Source organism: Bactrocera tryoni, chromosome 2 (genome assembly GCF_016617805.1).
Source record: "Bactrocera tryoni isolate S06 chromosome 2, CSIRO_BtryS06_freeze2, whole genome shotgun sequence".
Classification (NCBI taxonomy): domain Eukaryota; kingdom Metazoa; phylum Arthropoda; class Insecta; order Diptera; family Tephritidae; genus Bactrocera; species Bactrocera tryoni.
This window is the reverse complement of record NC_052500.1, coordinates 26,271,288-26,283,871: the sequence shown is the minus strand read 5'-3', so window position 1 is coordinate 26,283,871 and position 12,584 is coordinate 26,271,288. Positions and strand designations below refer to the sequence as shown.

General features: G+C 37.9%; 1 protein-coding gene across 1 annotated transcript; it reads left to right on the top strand.

The window, feature by feature from the left end:
• The first annotated feature begins 4,401 nt into the window (after nucleotides 1-4,401).
• On the top strand, nucleotides 4,402-5,313 carry LOC120769451 (ficolin-2-like). The gene is made up of 2 exons (XM_040096455.1): nucleotides 4,402-4,984; nucleotides 5,092-5,313. Exons 1-2 carry the CDS (start codon nucleotides 4,470-4,472, stop codon nucleotides 5,219-5,221), a joined length of 645 nt encoding a protein of 214 aa, XP_039952389.1. The 5' UTR covers nucleotides 4,402-4,469; the 3' UTR covers nucleotides 5,222-5,313.
• The last annotated feature ends 7,271 nt before the right edge of the window (nucleotides 5,314-12,584 follow it).

The window sequence follows — 12,584 nt, the reverse complement described above, 5'->3', positions numbered from 1 at the left end:
GCTCAGTGTTAATGAAAGTGAGGGATGACAACAGTCTTACCCCACGATGGCTAAAAGAACATGAAACAAAAAAAGTACGTATTGATCTTCTTCTTCTTTACTGGCGTAGACACCACTTTCGCGATTATAGCCGAGTTAACAACAGTGCGTAAGTCGTTTCTTCTTTTCGCTACGTGGGGCCAATTGGATATTCCAGGCGAAGCCAGGTACTTCTCCACTTTCGTATCATTCGGACAACATGACCTAGCCAGCGTAGCCGGTGTCTTTTAATTCGCTGAACTACATATGTCGGCTCGGAGAGGTCCTTCCCGATCCTGACGGAGGTTTTGGTGTTGCTCAACGTCAGTTTACACAGTCGCATTAGTTTTGCGAGGATACCAAATTCAGACATTGCGGCATAAAAGCAGCTCCTTTTCGTGCTGTCGTAAGCAGCTTTGAAATCGACGAAGAGGTGGTGTGTGTCGATTCTCCTTTCACGGGTCTTTTCCAAGATTAGGCGCATGGTGAATTTCTGGTCGGTTGTTGATTTGCCAGGTCTAAAGCCACACTGATAAGGTCCAATCAGTTTGTTGACGGTGGGCTTTAATCTTTCACACAATACGCTCGATAGAACCTTATACGCGATGTTGAGGAGGCTTATCTCACGGTAGTTGGCGCAGATTGTGGGAAGAACGAACTGGTGCTTTGTTGTAAACTCGGCTATAACTAATATTTGTAGGAGGCTTTGCATTGAAAAATATGCACGAAAACCCCAGCAGCCACATAGATTTGTTGGGTTTTGTGTATGCGTAGCTTTGTTGTGCCGGAGGAGTCATCACCGCACACAGAAAAACAAACATATCTAAATATATTTCAAAAAACGATTACAACAAAGACTTGATGGGGAATTCCTGGCGTTGGCATAACTATTCGCTCAAATCTATACATATAGCTATAGCCAAAGTATTATTATTGAAATATCATTCACTATACATGCAATTTAATTACATATGTATACTATATTTGCATATCATGACTTGACTGTGGCTGTTGTTTTTAAAACACAACAAAAGGGGCGAATTACAGTATTAGGGATTTATGAGAAAACGTTCTCCCGAACACGTTCAAATCATACTGATAATGGTAAAATAATAGGTAGCTTGCATGAACGCATCTTGAGGTCTGCGAAATAGGAGTATGTGGCGGCGATACTTTCCTCATTCGAGTCAAATCCACTATCCATTGATTCCACGTTTCGTTGACAATCACGAAACTACTCAAAACCTTTTTCACACTGCGCTTGGACAAATCAATCACTACTATGAAGAGTCCTCACATATGCGCTTAATGTCCGAAGTGAGCAAACGCGGCACCCATTGCGACGAAAGTTCTCGTATGCAAAAGATTTCTTGCCGGATATAAGTAACTCTAGCGGTCTTTGCGATACCTATTGCCTTTACTATGTGTCGCCTCTTTAAACAGCGGTATATGTATGTACTTCATTTTCAGATCACCAATAAACGATGTGCGACCATATTTGAACTCGAGACGAGTCTGTACTCCAAACAGCATCATTTTTGATTTCACTGCGCGATTTCTCTTCCAAAAACTAGAATCGAATTACTTATTATATTGTTCGTTTTTAATATTAGGTGCTCTCGATATAGCTTTCCCACTAATAAATAATATAAGATTCTGATTATTATCTCCTTCTCTTACGAATTACTAATGAGAAGCATAATAAAAACCGGAGCTGGTACAGGTTGAAATAAAAAAACTCCCCGACGAATAAGTACACCGTCGGATATGGCTAAATCGGCTCATCACGCGTATCATTTATGAAGGTCCCCTGCTTAGTAAAATACATATATATTTTGAAAAATTTGTTTTTATATTCAACCTAGTTCCATATCCAGCCTTGATATACCAGTTATACCAACCCTCCAACTTTCGATACCATTTGTTTGTAGTACGCTGTTTTCTGTGCTTCAAAATAGGTCTCAATTTCGGCGATGCCCTCTTCATTCGACGAAAATTTGTTCCCAGCGAGCATTCTTTAACTATTTGAGAACAGGAAATAGGCGCTGGGGAAATTAGAAGACCAATTCATAGATTTTTTCCATGTTTTCACTAATTTGTGCCAGGCTGCATTAAATTGGCGAAACATTTCGGAGCGGGTTCATTGTTTGCAGTCCATTCGGATGACTGTTGATGGCCTTCGGAGTGAAATTATGGAATCATGTTTCATTCGTTGTCACATATCTACACCAAAACTCGGGGTTATTACGCTTGAACATCTTTTAACACACCCACTTAGCACAGGGCTTTGCCATTCACAAATATTCCTGAGTGAAAAAACCAAATCGACAGCTGACACTTTAGGCTTAGTAAAAATGGAGCGCTACATGATAGAGCAACTTGTATTCATTATTGAACAGTATTTCAAAAAAAAAAATAAGAGCTTGGCAGCCGCAGTACGAAATTTTCGTACAAAATATGGTTGGAATAGATTGCCAAAAAGGAAATGCATTCTCGAAAATGAACGATTCAGTTGTTGTGGGTGTATACTGTTAGACCCTTGCCCGACCACTGCAGTATACTTCCAGCTGAGCTATTGCGATAACCGGGGAGCTGGCGTTTAATGCACCTGCAATCAATTCGAAAGTCAATATCTAGCAATCAAGGCAGTAACCTCTTATTGCATATCGTCCAGAAGTGTTTTGGGTTGCAGGACAGCAGTGAAAAGTGTTTCCAGAAACAAGTAATTTCACTAACTTCACTTTCACTGAGTGCCAGGCCGCAAGGACATCGAGGGCAATGAAATAGTGGACGAGATGGCCAAGAATGATACACGGCTAACACCTAAAAACGTGATCAACATCGAGAAACCCATGCATTGTTTATACGACGATCTGGATAGAAGCATGATTAACACAGTTTAAAACCCGACAGAATGAGCTACCTGGTTGCAAAGTTGTGTGTAAAACTGTAGGGCGGAAGTACAGCAAATTCTTATTGGCACTAGAGCAAGATACCAAGGAAACAATGAAGCATCTCTTGTGCACTTGTCCTGAATTGTCAAAGCTAAGCTTTAAATATCTGTGGTCGTCACGGTATGATGGAAGAGGAGGAGTATGTTAAAAATACGCGTCAAGCGCAGGCATTCCAAAAGATGACTACTCTTCATGGACCAAATGATGGATGATATTATGTGGCAAATATGTGGTTTCAACAAGGTATTTCCCGGTTGTGTACCTTTGCGTTTTGGTGATCAGAATGGGGTTATTTAAAATCACAAATTCATGAATGATATTTTATATTTCAACTGAAATACATACTTTCGTTTTCAAAACAATATTATTGCAATTGGTGCAAAATCGTTTCCTTGCCATGCTCAAAAAACTACCCTATATGGAAGACCTTCAAAAACATCAAATCCAATGATAAGGATTATTCAACCATACTCTATGTAAACCGGTTAAAGAACCGGTATGTGAGCGGGGCATCAACCACATTTCTAGCGATATGTTGTAATGAAAAATAAAATAAATAAAAATAAAATAATAAAAAACAGGCATAAAAACGAACGACAAAACTAAGAGATGTTACTTTCGAAAAACAGTGAAATGCCAGAGCCCATGAAAGTTTTTTCATATTGCAGGAATCCAAAAAGCTTTTTACGAATTAACTCCTGTAAAGCAATAAACAACTTCGAAACTTCACTAAAGAGCAATATTTCTGGCAGATACAGGGTTTGTCCGGAAAGTAATGGGATTGATTTCCTTCGGCAGCGCTGCATCGACGCAGAAGGAGCTCATTTGGATAGTTTTAAGGTATTGTAACGATTTGGTTCAATCAACTCAGTCCTATTACTTACCGGACAAACCCTGTATTCTTGCCTATTCTGTGTGGGAATCTTTTGTATTCTGGGAATTGTTCGCGACCTATTTAAAGTAGTGCCAATGTAGCTGTATTTTTCTTCCTTTTAAATTTAATAAAATAAATTCACCTTACACTTTATATATTTGTGCAATTCATTTGAAATGCTTATCTTTGTGACCATGATTTAATGAAAGGAACGGTCAATTAGCTTGAAATTAGATAATTATAGTCTGTGGTAATCTATTCTTATAATATTGAGTATCAATAAGATTTAACAGTATTTTTTACTTTTTATATTATTTATATAAGAATCTTCAACCAATAAGTACATACATACATATGTATATAAACACAAATTTGATAACAAAATCACGCCTCAAACGAGTAATTATTTGATAAAAACAAGACAATTCTTCACTCGAAATCGAGTGTTTCAGACACAGTCATCAATTCCGCATTCAGTTTGACTGAAATTGTGGAGAATGGCGCAGCGTTTGATATTCTTGTCCCTTCTGTGCGGGCATCTTTTGTATTCAGGGAATTGTTCGGCACCTATTCAAAGTAGCGAATTATTAGAATCCAAGAAACCATCCTCTTGTACCGAAGCGATGCATAAAGAAAACGGGAAATATCCAGAGAGTAGTGTTTATGAACTTTATCTTCCTGAATATCTTCATCACCCTTTCAATGTTTTTTGCTTACGCGATGCCAATGGCGGTGAACCATGGACTATAATTCAACGTCGGCAAAGCAACGACACCGACTTCTATCGAGATTGGGTTGAGTATGAACACGGTTTCGGCGATTTCTATGCCAATTTCTTCCTCGGCTTGGATAAAATACATGCATTGACTCATTCGCAAACACATGAGCTTTGGTTTCAATTTGAGGATTTTCAAAATGAGAAACGTTTTGCTAAGTACGAGAGTTTCGCTATAGGCAATGCTCAGGATAAGTATGAGTTAATTGCGCTTGGACAATATTCAGGCACGGCTGGTGATTCGTTCTCAAGACATCGCGGCGAAAAGTTTACCACTAAAGATAGTGATAACGACAAACTGGAAATTGATAACTGTGCAGTGTTATGTAGGGGGGCTTGGTGGTATAAGAATTGTTATGACAGGTAACGCACGTCTTTATCATAGCTATTAATGAATATCTATGATATGGAGTTTTCAAATAAAATTATATTTGACATTAAATTATTTACCTATTATATTTTACTTACAGCAATCTGAACGGTTTATATTTAGAAGGAGAATATCCAAAAAGTCAGAAAAGCAAAGGCGTGATGTGGTATGCCTGGCGTGGACATAACTACTCCCTAAAATACGTACGTATGGCTATAAGACCAAAGTAGTATCACTGAGATGGTGATTTGAATTGAAAACCTTAGCTTCCATAAAGTGTTAAACATTACTGACGTTAAAGCTATTAAAACAAACAAATTTAACTAAGCATAATGGCTTATAAAACTTTGCATATTCTATTTAGGAACAAATAATACATTATTTGAAAAAAAGACTATAGGGAATGAGAGTAATCTTGGATTATTTTAATTCCTGAAGAAAACAAACGTTTCATAATATAATTTACATTTGTATGAACATTGTGACAAAAAAGCATCCGGAAATTTGAATTAAGTTCTCCGGTTAAATTATAAATATTTCATGAAAATGTATTCTGCTAAGTTGGTCAACCAGTTTGTTTACAGCAGCTGCTTAAGGAATCGTCTTAGTGTGACACTTTCGAAAAACCGTTTTTTTTGTTGCCTTATCGAATAGTATACAATATAATAAACATTCTCTCAAATTTTGAAATCGGTCGCTACAGCGTTTTTTGTAGAAAAGGAACAGAGCAACTCCAATCTTTAGACGCGTTTTTTTCAGAATGGTGTTTTTCGAAACGGTTTCCACTCTCAAATGAAGAGTTTTAAGGATATCTGGTTCCAATTTGGAGAGAACATTTTTGTCATTCGCTATCGCGTTATGGAAGTTTTGTTTTTGAGATATTTTTACTTTTTTCTAAGGAAAACTGTCGAAAAAAGGGCAAAATTCGATGGTTTTTGTTCAAACCGACGAAATATTGTCAAATTTCTTTTTGAAATTTTTATTTTAGATCAAAATTAAAAAAAAAAATCGTAGAAACGTATAGGATATTTTTTTTAGCTGTAATTTCATCAATCTATTTAACTGCTGTACACTCAATAAATAAACATAAAAAAATCATTTTGTATTCGTCATGAATGAATTTGTTTATAAAAAAATCGGACTGATTAGTTAATTCCAACATTAAAAACAAAATCGCGAAAATCTGTAATTTTTCGGAGAGTCACATTGAGGCGATCCCTTAAGTCGGTACATCTCGGTAGTGCATTGCATTAGAATGGATAAAAATAAATGCGAAATCGTTGCAAATGTTGGAAAAGGCTTAAGGTGGTTTAGTTCTATCAAAAACATGAGCCAAGCCTTCAAAGACGGTCGAAAGATCGTTGAAGACTTGCCTCGTTCTGGACAACTTTCATTATCTTCAACAGATAAAAATAATAAAAAAGCGAAGGATATGGTGATTGAAAATCGTCAGGCAAGTGTTAGAGAGATGGCAAGAGAGCTCGACATCTTTCGCGAGTCCGTTCGGATGAGTTTGGCGGTAATTTTTGGTATGAAAGGTGTTTTTGCTTGACTCGTCCCGATAAAGCCACAACCAGGCCAAAGCCGCAAAAAAATCAAAGTGATACCCATTCTTTTTTTTCGATATTCGTGGTTTGGAGCATCATGAATTTGTTGCGGAGGATCCATCTACTTCATTGTTACTCACTGCCATTCTGACATAGAAATATGACTATTTTCTTGAATTGTCTCTCTCTAGTCGAGTTTATTGTAATTCAACAGATATTCGCAGACCGAAATTTGGGTCATGAGGTTTTCTTATTTCTTTTTAATTCAGCTGTGTTTAAGTGGTACCAAACGGCTTTCCACACCGTGGTGAATCTTTGATATCAAAATTACCTAAGTGGAACTAAGAAAAAACATGGCATTCGATTTCATAGCAACTAATTTTAGCTTGGCTCCCATGTCTCTGTTAACAGTCATAACTTCGAAATCGTAGATAATTTCATCTATCTGGGAAGCTGCATTAACACCAACAACAATTTCAGTCTCGAAATCCAACGCAGAATAACACTTGCCAACTGGTGCTACTTTGGACCGAATGAGTTGAAACTTAAAGACCTCACTCTACGAACGAAGACCAATTCTACAAGTCACTCATCATCCCCGTCGTGCTTTATGGTACAGAGGCATGGACAATTACAATATCTTATGAGTTGGCGTTACGAGTTTTCGGGAGAAAGGTTCTGCGGAAGATTTATGGTCCTTTGCGCATTCGTATAAGAGACAGCGAACACGCTAGATAGTCATGTCGTCCGAATGGATGAAAAAACTCTAGCTCTTAGAGTATTCGATGCAATACCCGCCGATGGAAGCAGATGAAGCCCTCTACTCCGTTGGATAGATCAGGTGGAGAAGGTCTGGCTACCCTTGGTATCTCCAATTGGCATCAAAGAGCGAAAAGGAAGAACAACTAGCACGCTGTGGTAACTGGGCCTGAGCGGTCTCTACGTCAAAAAAGAAGAAGAGGAATTACAGCTTATTTTTTCAAATCGGCCGTCTTTAGGTATTTTATTGTACGCTGTTGGATATTCCAGACATAACTTGTATCCACATTCTAAAGAATAGAAAATGAACCCATATATTGCTAGTTGGATAGCGTAAATATGTTTGGCCGAAATGGACTTCTTACTCTATGTAATACCTGCTCACAATTCGGTTTAAACCTGCTCATCATTTGTCGCTTCTCCACCTCCTCTTGAGGTAACCTTTTCAAACATAGACCTTTTTTCTTTCGGTACGTTCAATTTATGTCGTAATATTCCAATTAAGAAGTAAACGAATGTAAGCGAATATTTCGGTGCCGTCGATGCCAATCACGTTACTATTTCATTGTTGAAATGTTCGGAATATGAGTTGGGAAGCTTCTGTCCTTGTTTGACCAGAACCAAGTGTAAAAATTGGACCTTTAGGCGACTACCCCACCGATTTCGACCAAATTTTGTATGTGAGGTTATCTAGCCATTTCTATCATACACTGTGAACCACTATATCGGTTCAAAGCTTTTCACAAGTAGTGTCCTTAACGTATTTAATGTTATGCATGTAAATAATCGATATCGGTCTGTAACATTTCGAGGATCCACACATATGTAGAACATAGTGGTCAATTTATGAGTATATTATTAAAATTCGGGGAGTATTATTTTGCCAAAAATGGGTAAAATCGGGCCATACCTCACTTAGCGCCCATATACCTAATGAAAATATTTTCGAACTTTCGGTTAACTTCTATCGGTTAGTATGTGAGAAATCTTGAAGAAATTCGGAAGGAGTCTCTTTCTAGTAACAATGCAATTTCCTGCTTGTTATTGTAAATTGTTAGTGCAGTACTACCTTACTTGTTCGGTTTCAGCCTAACTTAGCGCTTCCCTCCTTGTTTACAGTAGTTTCGTAAAGTCGAAGTTAATTTTCAAAATTCTCATTGCGGCTAATACCCACACTAAAGGCTTACTAAATATTCAAACATCTACACAAGTTGACATATAGATGGCGCTAAATGTCACATTTGTTTTGTAGCTAACAACCCTGATACCGTTGCTCGCATAATAAATACAATTTTATGCATTTCACTTTATTGTGACATTCGTTGAATGGAGAGCCAGTGCATGTCCAGAGATTTGACGTTCTCCGATTGAGTAAGAGATGAAAGTGGTGAAGCAAAGAGCGAAATTGCAGCAAAACGCCGACCAAATGACTGGGCGACACACTAATTTCTGCTCGCGCAAAATCACCAAATTTTTATTTGTATCTCGAACATGGTGCGCACAGGTCACGACCACGGTACTTTGATAAACGCCAAATAAATACCTATTGGAAGTGAAAAAGTTTAGTTCAAATAAGAAATACACTTGTTCCAGGTAGTGTTTTGGAATTCATAACGCAAATTAGTAAAATCTTGCAACTAAACCTAGTGCTAGCTGCCTGCTAAGAGAAAGAAAAAAAGTTATATATAAATTAAACGCAGTGCATGCCAGCAGAGCTCGGCTGAGTGAATTTGGCAGGTGTGGAGAATTATGAAAAAAAAATTGTACAACAAAAAATCAAACAAAAAATGTGCAAACGTTTTAGCCGTAGTATAACTGAAAACTGTTTGAGCAAGTAAAGTGTATTGTAGAGCGTACGTTGAAGTGGGCTTACATAGTGAACGAAGCGAAATAGCTGGGACGGCGACGGCGACGGCAGCGCTGACTTTGGCATCGGCGATAACGATTGCGCGACTAGAGCAGCCCAGAAAGCTGACTACTGCCATACTAAATGAATGGAGCGCCGTGTATTTAAAGCCACAAAAATAAGAAAAACAATTGCCAAACAACGGTCAATGGTAGCTAACAGAAAAGCGTAAGAAAGTCTTAAATTGTTTATAGAAACATCATTTTCTTGCAAAAAAAATATTAATTTATGTGTGTGTGTGTGTGCATTACGTGAGCGCACATACCACACTCAAAACAAAAAAAAAGAAAATAAAAGAAATATAAATTTGCAAAATAGGTGGATTATAAATTATATATGTGTATGTGTGTGTGCATGTGTCGTTAGATTAATCACGCGAGAGCAGCTGAATCAAACAAATCTCGCTAATCTCGTTGTGTGCAAAGTGATTCGCACAGCCGCCGCTGCCGTTGTGCTCTATTATCGCTGCAACCGCTACAACAACACAAGCGATTTATTCTGCCTGGCCTGGAACTAAATAGGTAAGCAGTCGCTACTTTCATATGTAGTTCTTTAGTAAATACTTTGATTTATATACATACATACATATTTCGTTTCGCATCTTCGAAGTCGTTTTTCAGTTTTCTTATTTTCTTATTGCACCGTTATCATTACAAGCCATTGCACATTCGCTCACTCGAAATCAACTCAAACTGTTGACAGTGACATGACATAAGCACTTTCCGTGTTACAATGCAATTTGTGCATCAACTATCAGACTATCGAGAGCTTTCTTGAGGTGTATGTGAGTCTCGAAGACGGCTTTATAGCGACTTAGAATAAACTTGGTGGCGTGTCTTTTAAAAAATAGCAAATTTTTTTTTGAAGAAATGTCGTAATATTTAATTTTTATTTTATTTTATTTTTTTTTTTTTTGGTTTTTTTTCGTATAAAGTGTCTAAATACCGTGACTTCATATGGTAAGCGTTGCAATATTATACAAGAGTTGAGATTAGTGATGTTATCAAAAATATCTCTTAGCTTGAAAAGTTACAAATGAGAGATGAAACTGTCATTATTCTCAGAAAATATTTTGGGCACCAATATACTTTTGATAAAAAAAATGATTGACTTTTGAGGTTTCTACATCTAACCGCTCGTGTGAAAAATATGACCCAGCGAATTTTTTTCAAGATTGGTAATTCCCTTCTAGTAGTGTCGAGGAGCTTACTTAAGAAGAATCTCCAAAACAAAATCATTGAAGTTCTAGAAATTTTGTCAAAAAGAACATAAAACTCCTAAATTTATAATGAAATTTGAATGTTCTAAGTTTGCATAAAATCGAACAGTATTTCGAGTTCGCACTTCCAGTTAAAAGTGCGGAGGTTATCGTCATTCAAACTTGGCAAAGTTGTCAAGCGGATTTATAATTATTAAATACTCTCTCTGAAATATGTTCCAAAGCTTTTGTTGTTAAACAACAAATACAACTTTATTCTGGGACATACAGGATATAGGTTTGCCCGGAAAGTAATAGGACTGAGTCTATTTAAAAGAATTTATTGAACCAATCGTTACAATTCTTTAAAAAGTTTTAAAATAGGCTCCTTCTGCTTCGATGCAGCGTTGCCAGTGCGATTTCCAAGCATTGAAGGCGTTATGGAAGGCATTCTCCAGAATAGCCTTGAGAGCCGAGGTGCATGCTGCCTGGATCCCCTTTTATCGGCCTCTTCAGTCAAGGAAACAAAAAAAGTCCGAGAGGGCCACATTTGAGCTGTAAGGCGGCTGCGGAAGCATTGGGATGCCGGTCTTGGTTAGGTAGCTGTTCACAAGAAAGGCGATGTGAGCCGGGGCGTTGTCGTGGTGCAACTTCCAATCGGCTGCGATGTCTTGTGGGACCCGATTAACCCTTCGTTTGAATCTTTTGAGGACTTCCACGTAAAACTTAGCGTTGACGGTTTGTCCAGTAGGAACAAATTCATGGTGGACGATGCCTTTGATGTCAAAAAAGCCAATAAGTATCGTTTTCGCTTTGGATTTGTTCATTCTTCCGGTCTTCAACAGCGACCTCTTCCCGGCCTTCCAAAAAGACCTGGTGATACCGAAAAACACCATGCTAAAGCAATATCGGGGTAAGCCTGCTCGATCATATCAAACGTCTGTGTCGCAAATTTACGGAGTTTCACACATAATTTAATCGCGCACTTCTACTCTAATGAACGTTGCATTTTCGGCTTGCGCTATTCCCAGAGACACGTCGCGCGAAAATATTTGTCCTGACTCTTCAGATGCTCGGAAACAACTAACCAGCCGCTCGTTCGTCAGCTAGGAACGTCCTCTACCAAATGCAGTCAGTGCGTGCACGCTCCGAAGTACAGTCGCGACTGATAGAAATCAGTCCTATGATTACTTTCCGGCCAAACTCTGTATACGTAATAGGTTTCAAGTACCCGGGAATTCGACGGATGGTCCAATGCTCCGTTTAATTTTGAACTGCAGAACAATTTCATTAAGAGTCTTCGTCATTATCCTGTGTATTACGTAGATGATTATATACTGATATCAATTTAATATTATCATAAAACATTATTTTGATTCGATCAACTATAAAGAGTGACAGATCGAAGAAATAACTAGTTGAACCCACATTGACTGGCGAATTCAAATATCAGTGTTATCCGAGAAGAAATTTTATGCAAACAGAGGTTGTGAGCCATCTTGCTGGAGACTAAATGCATCTGATATTGTTCTACCCAAGATCGGAAGTAATAAAGACTTTGTATAGAAAGCTTTAGAGTGCGCCGGTTGCGTTGGTGTCTCGTAAACAAACTTTGCATAAATATTTAAGTTTGCAAATTTAATGAAAAACAGCCGACAAGAGCACACGCATGTACGAGAATGGTGCGATAACGATTTAGTCTTACTACCCGATAACATCACTATCGCAAAAGAAATTTTCTCTCAGAATTTTAGGTTTTCTTTTAATCGCTGAGGTAAACGAAGTATCCTACCGAGAATGACGTGATAAATGTCCTCGATCCCACATTAATTACAAAAAGTACATTGCATCAATTACTTAGAGCAGTAGAATGAGAACAAGGATTTCCCTGTATTGCAAACAAGACAACCACATTTGGAGAAGAAAAAGTGGTCTTCCAATATAACAAATCATTATGGGCTCACGTAGTCGTTGTTGCCACGAGTTTGCTCGTCGAACTAGGCTACGAACTGCTGTCCTATGCACCATATTCTCAGATTAGACTTCGGACTACTCTTTTTTATACTCTCGCAACAAAGTTGCTAAGGAGAGTATTATAGTTTTGTTCACATAACGGTTGTTTGTAAGTCCTAAAACTAAAAGAGTCAGATATAGGGTTATATATACCAAAGTGATCAGGGTGA